The sequence below is a fragment of the Barbus barbus genome (assembly GCF_936440315.1).
Source record: "Barbus barbus genome assembly, chromosome: 12".
NCBI lineage: Eukaryota > Metazoa > Chordata > Actinopteri > Cypriniformes > Cyprinidae > Barbus > Barbus barbus.
Genome location: NC_136740.1, coordinates 13,153,414 through 13,176,495, shown reverse-complemented (window position 1 = coordinate 13,176,495; position 23,082 = coordinate 13,153,414). Strand labels below are relative to the sequence as shown.

The following is a 23,082-nucleotide window of genomic DNA, read 5'->3' as shown; positions in this document are numbered from 1 at the left end:
TCTCCTAATACAAATCTTTACCAGAAATGTACTCTTTGTCTAGCAACTCTTATAGCCAACCAACTCCTTTCTCCTAATCATAAGCGGAGACGTACCACAAAGCCAAACTAACAGTCAGATAACTTTAACGACCTCATAGTGTCCTGGCAGAATCATATGAACAGTCATGGCATTTTCTGTTTTGCTTAATTTTTTTTTTTGACTTTAAAAACAATGAATCAGAAACCACTCGTCATAACAGCTTCATTTTCACACCATTTCCAGGAAATCCTTTATGAATTCACACCTTTCAATACTTATTTTATTGTCAAAGGTTTTGTTCTTTCACCTCATTGATCATCATTCCAGCTCTCTGCAGGTACTGGCATAAAGTTTCAACAAAATATGTCTCTCTGGTAAACGCAAATCACTCTGTCAGGATGCAAGTTCCTGTAAAATCCATTACTTTTTGGCATCCCAGAGTCCGCGAAGTGCTGTAAATCCTGCTCCTGGCATGAGACAGCAACATCTATGTTTATCACTCTTGATTCAGGTCGAGCCATTAAGCATGTGAAGGAGGCCATCTTTGCTGAGGACGCGGGCGTAAGGAGGGGCATTCCTAAAGTGCTGGTGGTGCTCACGGACGGGCGATCTCAAGATGATGTCAACAAGATCTCTAAGGAGATGCAGATGGAGGGTGAGTGATTTCATTTTCACGTTGTATGAATCTAAAAATGAGCATAATAAACAACAGCAGTAGAAAGCACAGACTGTCGAGTGGTTTGGTTATAAATATAACTTTAAATGCTGTAATAAAAGTAATGCTTTCTTGTTTCACCGTAGGCTACATCATCTTTGCCATTGGCTTCGCTGATGCTGACTATGGGGAGCTGGTGAACATTGCCAGCAAACCAAGCGAGAGACATGTGTTCTTTGTGGACGATCTGGATGCCTTCAAGAAAATTGAAGAACAGCTCATAACTTTTGTTTGTGAGGCTGCGACTGCCAGTACGTCCCTTTGAGAATCCATAGAAACTTCCTCTTGCAGTTTGCTGTGACATGTGGTCGAGAACTTGCTAGTTTTCAGCAATATGATTAGACATGCTACACAATACAAATATTAAGGACGCCAATTTTCATTTAAATCTTTTATTAAGTGACATTTTTGTGCTAGAAGATAAAGTCTTAAAGATAAATCTTAAAGATAAGATTTAACAGAACAGTGTCTGTATTTGAGAATAGCTAATATGATATATTGACCAATCAGAAACCAGAACTGTCTTGTACAAGTAATGTTATACTTTCAAGACCTTTTATTGTGTTTGAAACTCTCATTTCCAATAATAAGTGTTTCGTATCATGTTTACTATCGACATATACTAATGATGACAAGTCAAGTCAGTTTTAGACCAATCAAATCACAAACTGTTGAATCAAAGTATTTCTGGCTTGTTGCTGGCCAGACTACATTAAATCAATGCATTCTACTGTCCCAGTTTTGAGAGCAGCGCCCACATCTCAAAATCCATAATCAATACATAGAAGTCCAAGCGCATTTTTTTCTTTGTCGATAATGTTACACTTGAATGTATGCCACAGTATGGAAGAAAAGATCTGTCGCTACTTACATTTCATTGCAAGATTCATTGTACTGTCAAAAAAAATCAGAAGTTGATGGAGTAGCAGTAACAAATGGGTTTTAAAATGATGAAATAAGGTTGCTATTTCAGTATGTTAGTATGTCACAATACTGTGGATAACATTAATTCTTAAATTACTACACAAACCTCTGGAAAACTCTGATTGGTCAGACGTATTTTTAAAATAATGCCCTCTAAACAATACGATTGACCAGTGTCCTTGGCATGTTTGCTAGTCAACATTTGACTCAGAGCAATGACTTGCGATATTATTAAGGGATGAATAAAGTTTGAAGACTTTTTAAATTGCAGGGTAATTGCTTCTGGATTACTTTAAGTTCTTTGCTCTTCTGTTCTCTGCTCTGAAGTCATCCCTTGTGAGTTTACATCAAGTCTAAAATAAAAGTTTGAAGTTTGAAAATGTTCTCTGAACAGAAAAATATTTGAATGCATCATTATGCAACCTATAATTTCCAAACATCATTTTCTTCTTGGGGAATTGATAGGTTTTACACTCTGTTCTTTTTTCTTTTACAGCTTGCCCCTCGATGTTAATGAGTGGGAACACTTTAGCTGGTAAGACAACAATAAATGCTCCTGGTTCACACTAACCTCTTCATCATTGTGCTGGGTAGGAGGATAGGATCTAAGGATTTATTTGAAGAATTAGAGCTATTCATCCTCTGTCAGTATTTAACAACCCCTTTACTTAATTAGGACCAGTGGGTCATGTTATTCACACCATAATCTAGATCTAGAAGAAAGAAAAAGGCGCACTAATTTTCCTGTCAAACACGTGATCTGTCTTTCACTAGATGGACAAACATACTGTTGCTTGAGCCATATTTGCAGTTTCAATCAATTTTTGCCATAGCTACTGTTTACACTTTTTGGGGAAATTATAATTTTTTTTTTAATTATAAATATTTATTATTTTTTTTATTTTGTATGATATAATATAGAAATCTGCCATAAGAAAGTCTTTTAACATAGAAAGACTTTAAGACATCGAAATGCAGGCCACTGAATGAATCACTCTTTCTCATTTCATTTTTTTTTATTAATTTCCTCAAATTTGATGTACATACACTACTCCTTAAAAGTTTGAGGTCAGTAAGATTTGTATTTATTTATTTTATTATTATTATTAAGATTATTTATTTCAAGAATTGTATTTTTTTTTTTATTTAGTAAAGATTAATTAAATTGTTCAAAAGTGACTAGAACATTGTTTTTTTTTTTGTTTTTTATATTGTTAAAATATATTTCACATACATTTCTATTAATCAAAGAATCCTCCAAAAATATTTAATTGTTTACACACACAAAAAAGCTGCTGTTTTCCAGCTATTTATAACTTTTGATAATAATGTTTCTCGAGCATCAAATCAGCATATTAAAATGATTTCTGAAGGATCGTGTGAGTAATGGTTGCTGAAATTTCAGCTTTGCCATTACAGGAATAAATTATGTTTTAAAACATATCAAATTAGAAAACTGTTATCTTGAATTTCAGTAATATTTTACATGTTGTTTTTTACACTGTATTTTTGATCAAACAAATGCAACCTTGGTGAGCATAACAGGGACCAATTCTTACTATTAACTAGTTGCTTATTAGCATGCCTATTATTAACATATTGGCTGTTTATTAGTACTTATAAAGCGTGCATTCTGCATGAACATATTCCGCATCCCTAATACCTAAACTTAACAGCTACCTTACTAACTATTAATAAGCAGCAAGTTAGGAGTTTATTGAGGTGAATTGGACCTTAAAATAAAGTCTGACAAAAAATTTTTTTAGCAACCTCAAATTGTTCAACGGTACTGTTTCATTAGATTAGCGTACTTGACATTTATCTGTTGTCCTTTGCAGGCTTCCGTATGATGGAGATGTTTGGTTTGGTGGAGAAGCACTACAGCAGCGTGCAAGGTGTCTCAATGGAGCCTGGCACTTTCAACAGCTACCCTTGCTACCGGTTGCACAAAGACGCCCTCGTCTCTCAGCCTACCAGGTGTGTGTGTGCGCGCACTGTGTTTCTGAGTGTGAGAAAGCATACCAGCACGCTCAACTGAAACTCTCTGAAATGAGAAAATCTGTGTTAGCTGTATTATGTCACCTGTCAAATCAAAACCATAATACAGATCAAGTTTAATGGAATTTAAATGAAGTGATTTTAGTCAGCAGGAACAGATTAGCCCTTCACTTAAATGCAAAATAAAGAGCGATCGGTCTTCTGTGCCTGATCCCAGAGCACGGACCCTCCTCGTCCTGTCTAGCATGCGATAATATTTAGATTAGGCTTCACTTTCCTGCGCTCAGGGGGAATGTTGTTATTACAGTGGAGGGTTTCAGCGTGAGGGTCTCCTCTCCTGTAAATCTCGCAAACCGCAGCCTCGCTTTAACTCGCACTCAGGCAGCTGGGAATTACTACAACACTGTTATTATAATAATCTCATCTGTGATTAAGAGAAAGGCCAAAGACTCACAAGGTAATGGCAGCGCTCTGGATAAAGTTCACATTTGATCTTCAGAGGAGAGTGCTTGTGTAGTAGAAGATCTGTTTTACTGGTTGTGCAGTTTCTTTTGCAGTATTCAACCATAATGGAATGTTGATCAATGTTTATTTTAGTTATTTGTTTTGTTTTATTAAATTTAGTGCCATTGTTGTGTTATATTTCACACTGATTTGTCTGATTCATTTGTCCCATGTGGGTTGCATTGGAATGGCTCAGGGGAGAAAAAAATATCAATATATTTGACATGTTTTTTGCTCTTGTTGAGAAGTTATAAGAGTGGTGTCTCTGTATTTGTTATTTTCTTAACTCTCTAAAAATGAAATAAATTAATTTAAAAAGACTAAAAAGATGACACTCACAATATGAATGTCAAGACTTTCAAAAAAACAACAAGTCATCAACAATTTCTCAAATAAACTGATGCCTCACAAATTTAGATCTAAGAATTGTTAACCATTTTTTGTACCGTAACTATTCACATAAGTCTGATGCTAAATTTTAATTAATCTAATAAACTAAATGTGGAACAACTGTTCAGTACATTAAGTTGTGGCCTTATTGTACTAATTTGTTCTGTGATTGAACTAAAATAAAGGAACCAATTAGTACAATGTGGCCAAACACTATTTATTTAAAATAAGAGAACAAAGTCTTAATTTGTGGCCATATTATCTTCCTCTTCCATGATATCCTCTTTCCTTCCACATATCATGTGTGGAGCTATTCAAAACCTAAAAAAAAAACTTTAAAAAGTGACACATCATTTAAGTTTATTATTTCAAACTTGCTGTGAAGGAGTTTGCATATGTATGATTTATGTTGACAGGTATCTACATCCTGAAGGCCTTCCCTCTGATTACACTATATCTATGCTGTTCCGCATACTGCCTGAAACTCCTCAGGAACCTTTTGCATTGTGGGAAATCCTTGACAAAAACAATGAGCCACTTGTGGGAATTATCCTTGATAGTGAGTATTACTCTTTTTGATTTGCTTTATGCCTCTGAGCAGGCCTAACATAAAATCTTTCATTCATTAATTTTCATTCATCTTAATTTAAAAAATAAAATACAAATAATTGTTTAATAATGATTTAAATTATTTAAATATTTTCTACAATAATATATTTTTTTCCTTTTGATCAATTATATGTTTATCAAACAGTGGTTCTCAACTGGTGAGTTGTAACCCAAAAATGGGTTGCAAACAGAAGCACTGCTAACTAACCATATCATCATGAAATGTTACACCAACAAAAAAGACATGGCATTTTATTTGTTGTAGGTGTCAAAAGCTGTGTGTCTAATAAACTGCATGGTTCCTTGGCAAAAATGATGCAGATGCCAGTGTATTATTAAAAACGTCTCGGTTACGTACGTAACCCTCGTTCCCTGATGGAGGGAACGGAGACGTTATGTCGTGACGACATTAGGGGATTTACTTGAGAGCCCCGACTGCCTCTGATAAGAGAAAACGCCAATGAAATTTGGCTAGTGGATTTTGCATACCTGAGCCACTCCCCGTGCATACGGGTATAAAAGGGCGACAGGTGCATCCACTCATCAGGTTTTCCGCTGAGGAGCCGAGAACGTGTCCCTGGCAACCAGCGATGGTTCAAGATTGTGGCATGGGGACATAACGTCTCCGTTCCCTCCATCAGGGAACGAGGGTTACGTACGTAACCGAGACGTTCCCTATCTGTCGGTCACTACGAGTTATGTCGTGACGACATTAGGGGTCTATGGAAAGCGCCACAACCTGAACCCCGTCACGACCTTGTGGCATGCAGATGTTGACAAGCTAGCGCGTGACAGACAAATGCGATGCGAAGGTCGCAACCTTCCCGTCGCCCCAGCGCAAATTCGCTAACCTTGGTGCCCGCAGGGACCACTGAGTACATTGCTGCTGGAGATAGCCAAGCCGCTGTTCCTTTCCCCAGAAATCGGAAGGGATTTCGACCTTCTATGAAAGATTGCTTCAAGTCTTTCCTGTTTGTTGTTACAGCCCGGCAGTAACGACGGGGAAGCGAGCCTTCCGGAGAAGGGCGCTACGGAGGCCACACCCTGCCCGAAGGGAGGTAACGTGTGGAGACACTGGTATGGACTGGCCCAAGCCTGGGGCAGTGCTACATACGCCTGGACCCTGGGGCAGATCCTACCTAGGAGAAGGGAGGAAGGCTGCCAGCAGGGCCTGACAGAGCTCTGTCAAAGGGAAGACACGGGTTTACCATGAGGGAAACCGTACCGTGGATGAATACACGTGTGGGATCACCCGAAGGGAATCAGGCCGCACGGGCACCTAGCCGAGTACAGGGGCTGACCGGAGACCCGGGCAAGCTAACACCGGTACTGGGCCTGGCGTCAGACTGCTCCGCCCAGCCTGACTGCCGGGGGTGCTGGAGGAACTCCGCCAGGGTTCGCCGTTCGGGGAACTAACTGGAGGAGAGAATAGGCGCTCGTATCCCCGGGTAAGGGGGAATGGCGCAGCAAGCGTGACACCGGCCAACTCTTCCCGCCACTTACCTGTTACCCAACACACGGGAAGAGACTGGCTCAACGCGGAGACTGTAAAATCTCGCGAAGGTGTTCGGTGTCGCCCAGCCCGCAGCTCTACAGATGTCTGCCAAAGAGGCGCCGTGCGCCAGCGCATAGGAGGAGGCAACACTCCGTGTGGAGTGAGCCCTCACCCCGAGGGGGCACGGCTCGCCTTGGGATTGGTACGCCAAGGCGATGGCATCCACTATCCAGTGGGCCAACCTCTGCTTGGAGACAGCCTTCCCTTTCTGCTGACCTCCGTGGCAGACAAAGAGCTGCTCAGAGCTTCTGAAGCTCCGGGTGCGGTCCACGTATATGCGCAGCGCTCTTACGGGACACAGCAACGCCAAGGCTGGGTCTGCCTCCTCCGAGGGCAGTGCTTGCAGGTTCACCCCCTGATCGCGGAAAGGCGTGGTGGGAACCTTAGGCACGTATCCAGGCCGGGGTCTCAGGACAACGTGAGAGTAGGCCGGCCCAAACACAAGGCACTCTTCGCTTACCGAAAATGCTTGAAGGTCCCCGACCCTCTTGATGGAAGTGAGCGCGGTCAGGAGCGCTGTCTTGGCCGACAGGAATTTCAGCTCGACTGAGTCCAGCGGCTCAAAGGGACCTCTCTGAAGTCCAGCCAGGACAATAGAGAGATCCCGGGAGGGCATCAGGGGTGGCCTAGGAGGATTTAACCTTCTGGCACCCCTCAGGAACCTCACGATGAGATCGTGCTTCCCAAGGGACCGGCCGTCCACTGCATCGTGATGGGCCGCAATAGCAGCCACGTACACTTTCAAGGTGGAGGGCGACAGCCCGCGCTCCAACCTCTCTTGCAGGAAAGAAAGCACCACTCCAATCGTGCATCTTCGGGGGTCCTCCCGCCGAGAAGAACACCAGTCCGCGAACAGACTCCACTTCAGCCTGTGGCAGGCCACTCAAGTCTGCCGCGTCCCATCCAGGAGCCGCACATGGCGGTTCCACAGAGCCGGACGCGGGTGCCGTATGGTGCCGAGCCCCTGAGAAAGAAGGTCCTTCCTCAGAGGGATGCGCCAGGGAGGGGCTGTCGCGAGGAGGGTGAGTTCCGGAAATCAGGTCCGGGTGGGCCAATATGGCGCAACCAACAAGACCTGCTCCTCGTCCTCCCTGACCTTGCACAGTGTCTGTGCGATCAGGCTCACTGGGGGAAACGCATACTTGCGCAGAGCCCGAGGCCAGCTGTGTGCCAGTGCGTCCGTGCCGGGGGGGGGCCTCGGCCAGGGGGAATACAGCTGGCAGTGGGAGGACTTGCGGGAAGCAAACAGGTCTACCTGAGCTTCCCCGAATCGACTCCAAATCAGCCGGATCGTCTCGGGATGGAGTCGCCATTCTCCGGGGAAGTGAGCTGTCGTGAGAGCGCGTCGGCTGCACGATTGAGCTCCCCCGGAATGTGGACGGCGCGCAGCGATTTGAGCTGTGACTGACTCCAGAGGAGGAGATGGCGGGCGAGCTGTGACATGCGGCGTGACCGTAGACCTCCCTGCCGGTTGATGTACGAAACAGCCGCAGTGTTGTCCGTGCGGACCAACACGTGCTGGCCTAGGAGCAGTGGCCGGAACTGCTTTAAGGCCAGATGCACTGCCAACAGCTCTAGGCAGTTGAAGTGCCAAAGCAGTCGAGGCCCCATCCAGAGCCCCGAGGCTGCCTGCCCGTTGCATATAGCGCCCCAGCCCATGCTGGAGGCATCTGTTGTGACAACAACATGCCGGGACATTTGTCCTAAGGGCACCCCGGCCCGTAGGAAGGCAAGGTCCGACCAGGGGCTGAAAGAGCGGCGACACGATAGCGTGATGGTGACACGACGTGTCCCACGGCGCCATGCCCATCTCGGGACCCGTGAGTGTAACCAGTGCTGAAGTGGTCTCATATGAAGCAACCCGAGCGGCGTGACTGCGGCTACGGATGCCATATGCCCCAGGAGCTGCTGAAACTGTTTCAGCGGAACCACTGTCCTGCCTCTGAAGGAACTCAGGCAGTTCAGCACTGATTGGGCACGCTCGTCCGAGAGACGTGCCATCATACTCACAGAGTCTAACTCCACACCGAGAAAAGAGATTCTCTGCACAGGGGAGAGCTTGCTCTTTTCCCAGTTGACCCGAAGCCCCAACTGGCTGAGGTGCCGGAGCACCAGGTCCCTGTGACCACCCAACTGTTCTCGCGATCGGGCCAGGATGAGCCAATCATCGAGATAGTTGAGGATCCTGACGCCCACTTCCTGTAACGGGGCAAGGGCGCCCTCCGCCACCTTCGTGAAGGCACGGGGAGACAGGGAGAGCCCGAAGGGGAGGACCCTGTACTGCCATGCCCGCCCCTCGAACGCAAACCGTAGGAACGGCCTGTGTCGAGGGCGAATCGAGACATGAGAGTAAGCGTCCTTCAGGTCGATCGCTGCAAACCAATCCACGGAGTGAACTCATCTGCGTCAACATCTTGAACGGGAGCTTGTGTAGGGCCCGATTCAAGACTCGCAGGTCCAGGATTGGCCGAAGGCCACCGCCTTTCTTGGGCACGATGAAGTAGGGGCTGTAAAACCCCTGCCTCATCTCGGCTGGAGGGACCGGCTCGATTGCACCCTTTGCCAGAAGGACAGCAATCTCCTCGCGCAGGACAGGTGCATCTCGGACTGCCACCGAAGTCTCGAGGATGCCGCTGAACCTGGGCGGCCGCCTGGCGAACTGAATCGCATAGCCGAGTCGAACTGTGCGAATGAGCCAGCGAGACGGGCTGGGTAGCGCAAGCCACGCCCCCAGATACCGTGCAAGCGGCACCAAAGGCCCAATCGACGTGCCCGCAGTGGTGCAGCGAGGGGGAGTAAGGTTGGATGGAACAGAAGGCAGTGCGTTCTGACTCATCCCCACAAAACTCCCTAAGTCCCCGGGGGGACTGGCTAGAGGTGCGCGGGGAGGCATCGCGTCCCCAGACCGCACTCTCTTGGCCACTGGCAAAATGGTCTCGGGTGAGAGTGAGGAGGCATTGCGTCGCACACTGTCAGCCCGCAGACCTGGGAACCCGGAGGGAAGGGAAATTGCTCTTTCTTTGACAATGTGGGTACCACTGGCCCTTGAGCCAGTGGCGGAACAGAAAGAAAAGAAAACACAGGATTCTCCACCCGGCCCTCCTCCGGGGGAAGGAGCGACGCTAGCCTCGTCGTCTCCTGGGAAAGAGCAAATTCCTCCATCTCCGGGTTGTGCGCGTCAGGGCCGCTTTGTCGTCTTCCTGGAGGACTTGGCGGCCGGCTGAGGCGCAGGGGGCGCCGCACTCCTGCGAGAGGCTCGACGCACCGGCCTAGGTGACGACTCAGCACGGGGCGGAGCAGCTCTGGAGGACGCAGGAGGGCGCCCACGGCGACCAGCAGACTGGGGCCTGGCCCTTGGGCCAGCGGTGGCAGCTGGAGCATCCCGCCGTTTAGGGAGGATGTGCTGAATTGCCTCCGTCTGCTTTTGTACTGCCGAGAATTGCTGGGCAAAACCCTCGACAGTGTCGCCAAATAGCCCCGTCTGGGAGATGGAGGCGTCGAGAAAGCGTACTTTGTCGACGTCCTTCATCTCGGCCAGATTGAGCCAGAGATGGCGCTCTTGGACCACTAACGTGGACATCGCCTTCCCGAGGGACCGCGCCGTGACTTTCGTCGCCCGGAGAGCGAAGTCAGTCGCCGTGCGCAGCTCCTGCATCAACCCCGGGTCGGGACTACCCTCGTGCATTTGTTTTAGTGCCTTGGCCTGGTGAACTTGCAGGATGGCCATGGCATGCAGGGCAGAGGCGGCCTGGCCCGCAGCGCTGTAGGCCTTGGCGGCGAGTGCGGCCGTCAGCTTACAGGCTTTGGACGGGAGACGCGGACGATTCCTCCAGGTGGCGGCGTTTTGCGGGCACAGGTGCACCGCAACCGCTCTCTCCACCTGGGGAATATCCACGTACCCCCTGGCCGCCCCGCCATCGAGGGTAGTGAGGACGGAGGAGGGAGACGAGCGGCTTCTGGCCGAGAAAGGGGCCGTCCACGACTTCGTCAGCTCCTCATGCACCTCCGGGAAGTGCGGCCGCTGGTCGCGTTTTGCGCCGATGAACCAATCATCCAGCCGCGAGGGCTCGGGACTGGGCGGTCTGTTGACCTCCAGCCCGATACTCACGGCTGCCCGGGCAAGCATGGCCGTCAGCTCTGGGTCCGGATCGGCAGTGGCGACAACACCCGAGGGGGGCAGCCCCGCCGATCGTTCATCCTCAGAGGATGAAAGCCCATCCCCCGATGCCGCGATCGACATCTGATCCTCGGGCGGCGCACCGAATGAAATGCTGGCGGCCCCGTGAGGCGAACCAGCGAAATCACTCGGGAACCGGACGGAACAAGCGCTGCGGGAGGAGTAAGAGGTCCGCGGGGACGTGCCCGGCGGAGAAGCTCTTACCGTCACCCTCAGATCTCCCAGAGCGCCAGCCGGCGGTCCTCTGCTCGAGCCAGAGAGACCGGGACGGGTGGCGGCAGAGGGTGCCAATCCTTTCAGAAAGGAAAGGCGAGAACGCAGCGTTGCCATGTTCATACGCCCACAACAGGCGCATGACTCATCCACAAACGCATCTTCAGCGTGCTGGATGCCCAGACACTGAAGACAGCGCTCGTGACCGTCATCCGAGGACAGGAAGCGACCGCAACCAAGAGAACACGGACGGAACGGCATCTTTAAAAAGACGCGAACCGCCCAGTGTTTTAGAAATTTGCTCTTTCAGGTGAAGTGCCCAGGGGAATCGCTGCTGCAGGGACACCGCTGTCTGCACCGTAACGCCACCCAAGAACAAACTTCGAGGCAGACGGCTTTGTGGAGATCTGATCTGTTTTGAAGATTTCTCATCCACTCGGCTCCGAAGCAAAAATCTGATGAGTGGATGCACCTGTCGCCCTTTTATACCCGTATGCACGGGGAGTGGCTCAGGTATGCAAAATCCACTAGCCAAATTTCATTGGCGTTTTCTCTTATCAGAGGCAGTCGGGGCTCTCAAGTAAATCCCCTAATGTCGTCACGACATAACTCGTAGTGACCGACAGATAGGGAACCATATTACACAAGATAAAAAAAAAATGCAACCAAGACTGCATTAATGTGTGTAAACATGGTTTGTGCTGACCAAAATGCATTTTCTGCAGTTAAACTTTGGCTGGCGACAGCATGAAACCACTGAAATGTAGCTAAAACCAAAATAGTAATTTTTCCTAATTCAGTCTGTGACATGTTAATTGTGCGTATTGCTGGATATAAGCAGTACATGTTTGATTAAGTCTACGCTTGATGTCCAATGTAAAATCTTAGTCCTGAAACAAAACCAGTTGAGAACCACACACATAAAAGAAATAAAAACCCCTGACGCTAATTTTTTTTGTCTGTCTTCAGACGGAGGGAAAACATTAACCTTTTTCAATTACGACTACAAGGGAGAATTTCAAACGGTGACTTTCGAAGGAAGTGAAATTAAGAAGATTTTCTATGGCAGTTTCCATAAGGTCAGTCTTTCTTCCATTTATAATCCAGCTATGACTATGAATGATTACAGGTCTCATGGTTGAGGTTTTCGCTTTCTTGTCAGGAAAGTCATGATTTAAGCTGGACTTTGGGAACGCTTGAATTATAGTAGCCAAAGTTTTTGTTAATTCATACTGTGACCATTCATGCACCAACTGGCCAAAAACATCTGAATACACAAATTTTCCTTTATAAAGTTACCTCGTTTTCTTTATAGCTGTGCCATGACTGTCAGAACCGAATAGCGCTGATGTTTTTAAGTATATTTTAGCTGCTTTGCCTCATTCTCACCTGCTTACGTACGAGTTTGGACACAAGAGAATTTTGTATGTCATAAAATTGAAGTTTTTCCAATTTACAGTATATTCACAATGTTTAAACAGTTAATTGGTTAGTTACTGTAAAAACTAAGCTTTCTGACCTTCAGATTTCATCTCTACATTTTAGATTCTCTACATTTGTTCATCTCACAGATCTTTTTTGGGGGAAAAAACTTAGTAGGCATTAAAATACAGTATTATATTAACTTAATTTCAGGTAAATATAATTAAAATGATGTAAAAACTAAAGGACAAAAACACATACAGTATATACCAGTTTTAAACACAACACTAATTTTTATACAGCAAAAACACTTAAAAGTTCTATGAGCTTACTTTGAGGGTCAATAACAAACAGGAAGTCATGCTGTCAGCCATGTTTCTAAAATGTACACCGGGGAATTTCAATTATTATTTCACCTAGAGCATGCACTACAGAGTCCCGACAGTATGAAAATGGCTTATGATAGCCCTGTCCTGCTCATTTTCTGTATTCTTTCTTCACATCCGTGCCGGTGAAGAGCTCTCTATCACTCTTCCGCCCTCCAGTAGTTTTGAGAGGCTGTCTGATGTATTCCAAGGCTCTGTGTGTTGCTTGTCTGGTTATAATTCCCTTTTCCTGCCAAGTGTGTTCTACCTTTGAGTGCATGACAAGCCGTCCGCAGCCTTTGATGCAGTGGCGTGTGTGTTTATGAGCGAGTATTCTCCTGACATCACTTATGATATGTTTGTAGGGTAATCCCTCTTGGCAGAGCTCGTCAAGATTAGAGTCTGTGAGTAATACAGATTACTTCAGCACCGTCTCCGCTCCGGATCCTGAATTAATAAATAAATCTCTGCCGGTTTCATCTAAATGGTGGAGAGTAAGCAGGATTTAGATGCTTTCATTGAAGAATTTCACTTGTCTTTTTTATCGCTCGTTCAATAGTTTTCTGAAGACAACTTTTATGGGGATCATTCTCAAATTCTGATAACAAACATGTCTCTTGACTTTTCAAGAAACTCTATATTATTAAAATGTGATGTGATGTGAAGTGACATTCAGCCAAGTATGGTGACCCATACTCGGAATTCGTGCTCTGCATTTAACCCATCCAACGTGCACACACACAGCAGTGAACACACACACCGTGAACACACACCCGGAGCAGTGGGCAGCCATTTATGCTGCGGCGCCCGGGGAGTAGTTGGGGGTTCGGTGCCTTGCTCAAGGGCACCTCAGTCGTGGTATTGAGGGTGGAGAGAGCGCTGGACATTCACTCCCCCCACCTACAATTCCTGCCGGCCCGAGACTCGAACCCGCAACCTTCGGATTACAAGTCCGACTCTCTAACCATTAGGCCACGACTTCCCTTCCCATTAGTATAAGATTAAATGAATTTGTCAGATTCCTGAAAAATCCTTGTCCCTTTCATCTGCTATACCACTTGTATGACATCATATGTTATGCTGGGTACACACTAAAAGATTTTTAAAATCTTATAAGATCTTCAAAATGTGAGAGACCACAAACATGAGGGGAAAAAAATCCTAGATTTAACCGTTTTGCTCCTATAGTGTGTGGTGTCCTCGGGGTTCACCCCACACGTCAGGATTTTTGATCGTAAATATTCAACAGGTTGAATATTTAAGATTCACGATTGGGGCGCCTCCAACGTTCAGATTCAGTCACTCTTAACACACCTCACACCACAGGAACATCCGGTTAGATAATCTTTAGAACCACCAAGATAATCGGGACGTTACCTAGGATTGTCAGAAGGGAAGAAATCGGCCCAAAATCAGCCCGATTATGTTGTGGTGTGTACCCAGCATTAGCAGATATTAATTTTTTTCTCATTTTTAAAAATTTTGTTAAACATTCTAGAAAAGTTCTCTCAGGTTCAATATAAGAAGATTAAATGTGCATATAGTGAATTTTCCCTCTATGTTTTAGAAATTATTCATAATCATGTTAATTTTTGGTTAATTTGTAATTTAACTAAATTACTGAATTAAAATATTTTCTTTTAATTACAGTAATTAATTTTAATAATCACATCATTATTCATTTTATTTACATCTTTTTATTTAAAAAATGTCACTTGTAATTTTATATGTTAATGTAAATACATTTGTAAATATATTTTGGTTATTTTAAATGTCTGACTTAAAATTAACCCAAAATAAGTTGGAAATTAAATTACTAGAGGCATGAGAAAATCTCCATTATTTGAGAATGACCCAGATATGAAAAATAGACACAAACAGTGTTTAACAGACCGACAAATGCAAACTGAGACATACTACATTAATTTATCTCTATTTGCATTTAAGTGAGCGTTCAGCACACAAATATAATCTGTTTTATAGAGTGCCGCTACAGCACTGAGTTGGCACGGTTTCATTTTGTAGTTGCTAATGAGCTTCGTATTTGGGGCTTGTGGCTAAAGCTGAGAGTTTATCTGGCCACAGCTGAATCTGATTTCCACAATGTAAACCCTCCTTGCACGGCAGTTGCTGTCCTCAATACCACTGACCCCAAGTAACGCACAGTTGGCTTCAGTTGTTATGACAGCTTTTAAACAAAACCCCTGACTTGGAAGAGCTTCTGATAATGTGAGAAGAGGGTCTAGGACTCTCATCGGCCCTCTATTAAAAACGCCTCGTTCCTCTCAACCATGACTTATTCCACACTTTCTAAAACCAGTGCTCAGTGGTTGCAATTTTTAAGGTCGTGAGAGGAAGTCATGTGAATGCTGCTACGCTTCAGATACATGCTCATCTTATGGAGGTTATTTCGTAGTATTCTGTACTTTTATGCTCTTGTGTGCATTTAGAATCAAGGTTGGAACTGTGTGGAATACATTTGGAGGAAGTGATGATACAAGCAGTTTCAACCTGAGTGAAACATTGCTACTCTGACAACACTTGTTCATAAACAGCATACGTCATGAAGAAATATAAAGATATATGTGATAAATAATATGTAATCACATTCATAATGTTCTTTTGTCACATGCTAGCTTTGTAGATGTTTCTACATCTACAACAAGAACTCATTTGTTCATTTGTTTGTTCGTTCGTTCGTTCGTTCGTTCGTTTGTTTGTTCATTCATTCATTCATTCATTCATCCACCCCCCTCCCATTTAGTTCATTTAAAAATGTCATTGGTATTAGATTATTTAATAAGGAAAAATTATTAAAATGTATTTTACTATAATATGATACATTGTATTCACACATCTAATAATAATTATTATTATTTTTATTATTATTATTTCAGAATATTATATCCTACTATAATATCATCATCCTTAAATCGAATTCAAGTTCGTAAAGTCAAATTATCCTTTATTCTAAGTAATAATGTAAAGATGGTAATGAATACTTGCCATCAGCTTTCACTGAGGGGAAAAATAACTTCACTGAATTCAAAACTTCAAAAAACTAAAACAAAAAAACAACAAACAAACAAACAAACAGCAAAAAAAAAAAAAAATTGTTAACCAGCAAAAACCAAAGCAGCATAAAAACCAATAATAATTTTATGGCTGTAGTGGCTGGTTTCCACTGATATAATAAATACAAACAAATGGTGACACTTTAAACGTTTTAAAGTTGGTTGTTTGGATTTAGACAGGTGCAGGAGGATTTAGTGATCTTGAACATAACCGTTATTTTCACACTGTCCCAATCACCAACATGCACACAGATCTAGCAAAACCCAACAACCGCTGTTTGTTGCCATATGTTTGGACAGTGTGAAGTAGGAAAGAATCATACTGTAAATATGCCATCACTGTGAATAAGTATCTTTGTCTTGGCATTGCCGTCCTACTAAAGTCGTACTCACATTCAAATATTAGTCCCCCCAGAAGCATTGGTATAATCATTTCCTTATTTTGGTATGAATTAGCTGGACCAATGTGAAGTTTTGTTTTGTTTATTTTTGTTTTATTGTATTGTTTTGCCTTGTTTTCCTTTGCCTTGTTTTTTGTTTTTTTTGGTTCATTTGTTTGTATTTATTTTTGTTTTGTCTTGTTTTGTTTTGCTTTGTTTTTTGTTTTGTTTTATTTCATTTCGTTGTTTTTGTTAAAAATTTTTTTGTCAGATTTGAATTGTTATTTGAAGCATTATTTAAATGTGATCTTGACAATCAATTAAACAGATTTCACTTTGTTACAATTCAAGTAGATAGGACTGTACTTGCAGGACTTGAAAAAAGCTGCCCAGGGGTGTTATGACTATGGCCGTCAAATGAACTGACATACCTCAAAGGGGCTTTGCCTCTAATGCTCGCATAGGTCTGTCCCTTAGGCCATAAAAAGAGAGACTCCACTGATCTACCAATGATAAAAAGTTGACAAAAAAGACAAAGCAAAAAAGACAAGCAAACACTGAGAAAAACGTTTTCTTAAGCAATTGTCTTTGTCTTGTGTTGTTTAATTGTATTATGAAACAATAATATTATATTATATTATAATTAAATTCTTAAATATTCAATTATTTTTAAAAGTATTATTAAATAATGCACACAAACACACATATAAGCACAAACCATACTAACCGTGCCAGTACTACCATACAAGCCAAAAATACAGATCACTGTATGCTTAAAATGGGGACAGCCTGCTGTGTGAAATGAGCCAGTTCATCATGTTGGAAACAGAATTATCCTGAAACTGATCAGGAGGCAGATGTGACCATCAGCAGCTACGCTGCAACAGGAGTGATACTGACCTCTCATTCTCTATTGCCACTCCTGCTTAGCAGATCATCATTACCAGCAGCAGACCAGTTCAGACAAACTCATAAACACTCTCAGCCCCACTGTCAGGTTAAACACATGCAGCACATGGACCCGTCCCTGCCTAAACGGCATGTCACTGCTGCAGCTGCACAATCTAATTGGCTTTCGCTGCAGAAACACCTGCCGCTCAGAAAATGGAAGGTGATATTCAGTATGAAAATCCACATTTGCCGAAACACATGCATAGCACCTCACAGACTTAACCAAATTTCATCTGTCTCAGCCTGTTTTTTTCTACCCTGATAGAGAAGTTTAATTTCTGAGCATTAAACAGCCTCCCTTCATAATGCTTTATAATTGACGTTAATGTGAGATTTCACAATAATGAGCTTGGTCTGAGTCTGCTATCAGCCCGCCTGTCTGACAGCACACTCGCACTTACAATTGCATTCAGTGAACTGGAGAAAATTGAGTTTTAGACCCCAAATCCATTAACAGGCGACGTGTGCTGTCTCATACTGAAATATACTCTGACATATAAATATGTACATTTGCTAACTCTGTATCAGAGGTGGAAAGAGTCCGAAAATATTCTACTTAAGTGAAAGTACCATTACATTAATGAAATTTTACTTAAGTACAAGTAAAAGTACCAGTATAAAAATCTACTTAAGTAAAAGTAAAAAGTAGCTCATTTAAAATGTACTCAGAGTAAAAATTACTTAGTTACATTTTAACAGTGGGAAGGAGGCAAAACTGGGATAGGCCAAGGGTGTCAAACTCAGTTCCTGCAGGCCACAGCCCTGCACAGTTTAGATATAACCCTAATTAAACACATCTGATCCAGCTAATATAATGAAGTGAAGTGAAGTGACATACTGCCAAGTATGGTGACCCATACTCGGAATTCGTGCTCTGCATTTAACCCATCCAACGTGCACACACACAGCAGTGAACACACACACACACCGTGAACACACACCCGGAGCAGTGGGCAGCCATTTATACTGCGGCGCCCGGGGAGCAGTTGGGGGTTCGGTGCCTTGCTCAAGGGCACCTCAGTCGTGGTATTGAGGGTGGAGAGAGCGCTGGACATTCACTCCCCCCACCTACAATCCCTGCCGGCCCGAGACTCGAACCCGCAACCTTTGGATTACGAAGCCGACTCTCTAACCATTAGGCCACGACTTCCCCATAATCATTTAGGCTTATTTGAAAACTACATAGTATGTGTGTTGGAGCAGGGTTGGAACTAAACTCTGCAGGGCTACGGCCTTCCAGAAACTGAGTTGACACCACTGGGATAGGCCTATAAATCTCAAACTAGTTGTTTTTAATTAAAGGAATCAGTTACTTAGAATAATAAGACATTTGGGCTGTTACCAGGCAAATTAAATCAGTATCAACAAAATTCATCTTTGCAATGCAGAGGAAACACAGAAGCTTCATCTGAAGTGGCATTTAGATGTAGTTACACACTGTTTAATGCAGGACATGAATGCATTTAACCTGCAGTTACAAATGCAGAAATAATGTTTCGATATATAAGACATACAATGTTGAATACTCATTTGAAATTATATATATATATATAAAGATACTTTAAATGTGAAATTAAAACCACCACCACCAGTAGGTGTCAGCAAGTCACTGTTAATAAGTGAGTCATTGCGATTGAACCGAATCATTTAAACGTTTGATTTATTCAGGAACGAAACACCATCATTGCAAAATTGTGCTATGGTGGCTGTGTTTGGAATTATTTTTGTTGTCGAAATAGAGCAAAAACAGGCAATATGGTGTGTAAAACACAAGTCTCTTAATTCACTTCTTGTTTAATGAACTGTTGTAAAAAAAAATCTATATGTAATCATGCAGATTTTTGGGGAAAAAAACGGGACTCTTTGCGTGATATTGATTTACTATATGAAATGATATGAATATATACATTTTCTGCCCCTATATCTTCAATTTTGTGATAATTCTAAATGCATTTTAACAGACTGAATCACGCAGTGAAAGAACGCACTCTAAATGCGCGCACACTAGTCTAATCTACTACTAGATTCTAATCTACTTCACTGCACTCTGTTGGAGTGTTTTGTTTGGTTTTTGGCAAAATACTGATAATGTCAATTCTACCATCATTAAAACAACATTTACGATATTATCGCAGATGATATATATCGCACACCTTGCACCACTGTCTTTTTGTCTAATTTGTGCAAAACCTTTTGCTAAACTGTCAAAGTTTCATTTTAACCACCAATTCAACGATGCAAGTATTTAACTTACCTCTACATGCTTGCGAAGGGTTGATGCCGAGATTTTATAAACTGTGATGGCTTAGGGAGATCAAACTAGCAGCTTATAAAATCTCGGCATCAACCCTTCGCTTTAGTAGATAGTTTCCAGGGAGTGATTTTTTTTTTTTACTCCGTAATTAATGTGTTTTAAAATGTAGCGAAGTACAAAACTTCAAACAAAATATACTTAAGTAAAAGTAAAATTACAGATTTAAAAAATTACTTTAAAAAGTAGAAGTACACAAAAAAGCTATTCAATTACAGTAACGCAAGTAAATGTAATTCCTTACTTTCCACCTCTGCTCTGTATTAGCTTGTTCTGTTTAAGTTTTGCTGGGTGTTATGGACAATTACAGTTCTCTCATCTGCAGTGATTGACAATAAATCAGGAGAGACACTAAATGTAGACATGGCAAGGTTGATTTGGTTTTCACTGGTGTGCATTAGTGAACTTAAATGTTTCTGTAAGACTCACTTGAAGTCTCAGATTGAAATGGAAAACGTAGAATAAGTAATGGTTATAAAAACACGGTAACACTCACAGTACGGTTCCTTTTGTTAACAATAGTTAACTACATTAGTTAACAAGCTAACAATGAAAAATACTTCTAAAGCGTTTATTAATCTTAGTTAATATTGATTCCAGCATTTACTAATACATGATTAAAATTAAAAGTTGTATCTGTTAATGTTATTTAATGGACCTGAGGTAAAATGAACTAACAATGAACAGTTGTATTTTTATTAACTAACATTAACAAAGATCAATAATACTGTAACAAATTTATTGCTCGTTGTTAGTTAATGTATTAAACAATTAACAAATGGAACCTTATTGTAAAGTGATGACAAAATTTCGAATGAATCTATTGTACTATCATACTTTTAGACAAAACAGTCTTTTTTCCCCCTTAAATTATGGTACTATATATATCATACTTGATACATCGAGGTTTTATCGGGTTTTTTTATCACCACTTTTTGTCATTTGCATTACATTTAAAATATTTCAATCAGTTATGTTAATCTAATTATTTTTTTGTTCAAGGAACATTTTAATTTAGCTTTGTGTTAGTCAAAATATAAGATAAAATTCCTAATAATTGATTTGATTAAAATCAAAATAATACCTCAAATACCTAAAAAACAAGTGCCTCAAATGTAGGAAATATTATGCAGTCGCACACATTTGAAATTATTATTTTCAAATATCATTGATAATATTAAAGTTATTCTTGCAAATAATTTATCAAAATCAGAAAAGATTTTCCTGTGAAGACATGCATCATGACACATTTTGGAAATGTTATTAGAAGTCCAGTATTATGTAAAGCCAATTATAGGTGTTATTCAGTTCTCTTCATAGTTCCTTCACATATAGCAAATATGCCTTGTATAATTTATTTCAAAAGTTCTATATCTTTTATTTCAATCAATAATACTAAATGAAATGAAATGAAAGAGTGGGCAGGTGGAACATGTTCCAATCAATTTTTTTGCAAAATTGCAATTTTGTCCTTACCGCTTTTTGCAAATCGTTGCAAAAATAGCTTGTGGAACTCATTTACAACACAGAAAAGCTTATCCAATACTTAATTCTTTATAATATCTTTCACAAGGTATTTTTGCACATGATTCATTTTGTGGTCGAATGGTCTCGACAGTTTATTATCAGATCTGATGACACAATACAATACATCTGCTGCAGCATACCTTATTGCTTAAATAATTATGATCTATCATTAAATGTTACATTTCACTTTCTATCTCCCCTAGCTTCATGTGGCCATCAGCAAAACTGCTGCTAAAGTGGTGGTTGACTGCAAAACGGTGGGAGATAAATCCATCAACGCCGCAGGGAACATCACCATTGATGGAGTAGAGGTTCTGGGACGCATGGTCCGCTCACGTGGAAGGAAAGATAACTCCGCGTCGGTAAGACCACAGCCAGTGAGCCTCAATCCTAAAAGATGAGACTTGCCAGGCCTGAAATGTTCACTCATTTGAGCCCATAACAGGACCAGCTTTTGTCTCATACAGACACAAAGAACTCAGTATACAAGTGCAGGAACGTTTCTGAGGAGTCTTTGTTTGGAGTCTGATAATTATTAAGGCCTTTGAAAGCACAATCGTTGTCTCAGATTCACCCTTATAATGATTTTGTGGAATTCAAAGCATGGGCACTCAGTTTAAGATTGTAAATACAGATTTATGCCTTTTGGTTTTTCCATCAGAATGTGTGGATCATTATGTCTAATTGTGTAGGAGTGCGTCTGATTTTATTCTCCTCAGAGGCTGCCGGCACAACTGATGAGACTAATTGTCTTTGTAATTATGCTGGTGGGGTTTGTAATGTGAGTTTGCACCATGCAAAAGTTTAAAACTATTAGAATCAGTCATTCAGTCCAAACAAATAATCAGATGCATCTCAAGCACGACTGTTAGTAAATGCATAAAGTTTCTGCTTATTTAGATTTTGTTCATCCTCAACAGTTATCCCTGTAATTTGTTTAGACTTCATAAAATGTTTGTGTTGATAAGATTTATAATGCTTGACAATTGCATTTTTTGTTAAATGAGTGATTGCTATTCAACAGCCTTGTATATTTGCTCTGTTTGTGCATGTTTTTATGATCCTGTCCACAGTTTCAGCTCCAGATGTTTGACATAGTCTGCAGTACGTCATGGGCCAGTCGGGATAAGTGCTGTGAGCTCCCAGGCTTGGTAAGACTCGACCAATCGGTATTTTATACAATATATCTGTTTTATACAATCAGCAAGCTGTATAAGCCACATTCTAACCAGCTTACATTAATACTGCAGTTCTGTCACTGGTGAAACCACAAATAACTTAACTACAGTGTAAAACTCAAATATACAGTGATGACCAATCAACACTCAATACTATCACCCACAATTAGTGTTCATAATTACTTTAGAATCGATTATTGATGTACTAATTAGTGTTACAAGCCTTATCTGGGGACCATCATAGCCCTAGGCATCTTTCCACCACTTTTTGTCATGGCTAATATGAAATAGCTTTATGAAATAACTTGCGGCAGAAATGTATCTAATAAAGGTCCAACAAACAAATGCGGTCCTGCTTCTACGGACTTTGCATACTGCAAATTTGGTTTATTCACATAGAGTTATGTAAAGGTGGATTTGAACCTCTAGGCCAGCAGCGCTGATCTACTGTTTTATCTTCTTTGCCTCAAAATCTCTAGACTAATAGTGCACTGTAAAAAAAAAAAAAAAAAAAAACACCTAGCAGCTGTGATTGCCAGAGATTCACTGTAAACAATAATGAGACAATGTTTTCATTATTACAGGATGCCTTTATATATTTTACAACTTATAAGCTTAACCATATATTTTATTAAGACATAATGTTAAAATAACAATCTATTTGAACTACTAAAAATATTGGTGTGGCATATGTAAAGACAAAGTTGTCCAATTAAAATGATAGTTCACCCAAAAATGAAAATTCTGTCATTAATTACTCACCCTCGT

General features: G+C 42.1%; 1 protein-coding gene across 1 annotated transcript in view; it reads left to right on the top strand.

Annotated features, from left to right (window-relative positions):
* LOC306878347 (collagen alpha-1(XIV) chain-like) overlaps positions 1-23,082 on the top strand; it is a 137,235-nt gene that overhangs the window by 83,684 nt on the left and 30,469 nt on the right. The window contains exons 28-35 of the mRNA XM_079430630.1: positions 533-676; positions 823-987; positions 2,157-2,195; positions 3,499-3,637; positions 4,969-5,111; positions 12,076-12,185; positions 21,340-21,498; positions 22,210-22,287. Of these exons, the coding sequence (XP_079286756.1) occupies positions 533-676; positions 823-987; positions 2,157-2,195; positions 3,499-3,637; positions 4,969-5,111; positions 12,076-12,185; positions 21,340-21,498; positions 22,210-22,287 (977 nt within the window). The remainder of the gene's footprint in view (positions 1-532; positions 677-822; positions 988-2,156; positions 2,196-3,498; positions 3,638-4,968; positions 5,112-12,075; positions 12,186-21,339; positions 21,499-22,209; positions 22,288-23,082) is intronic.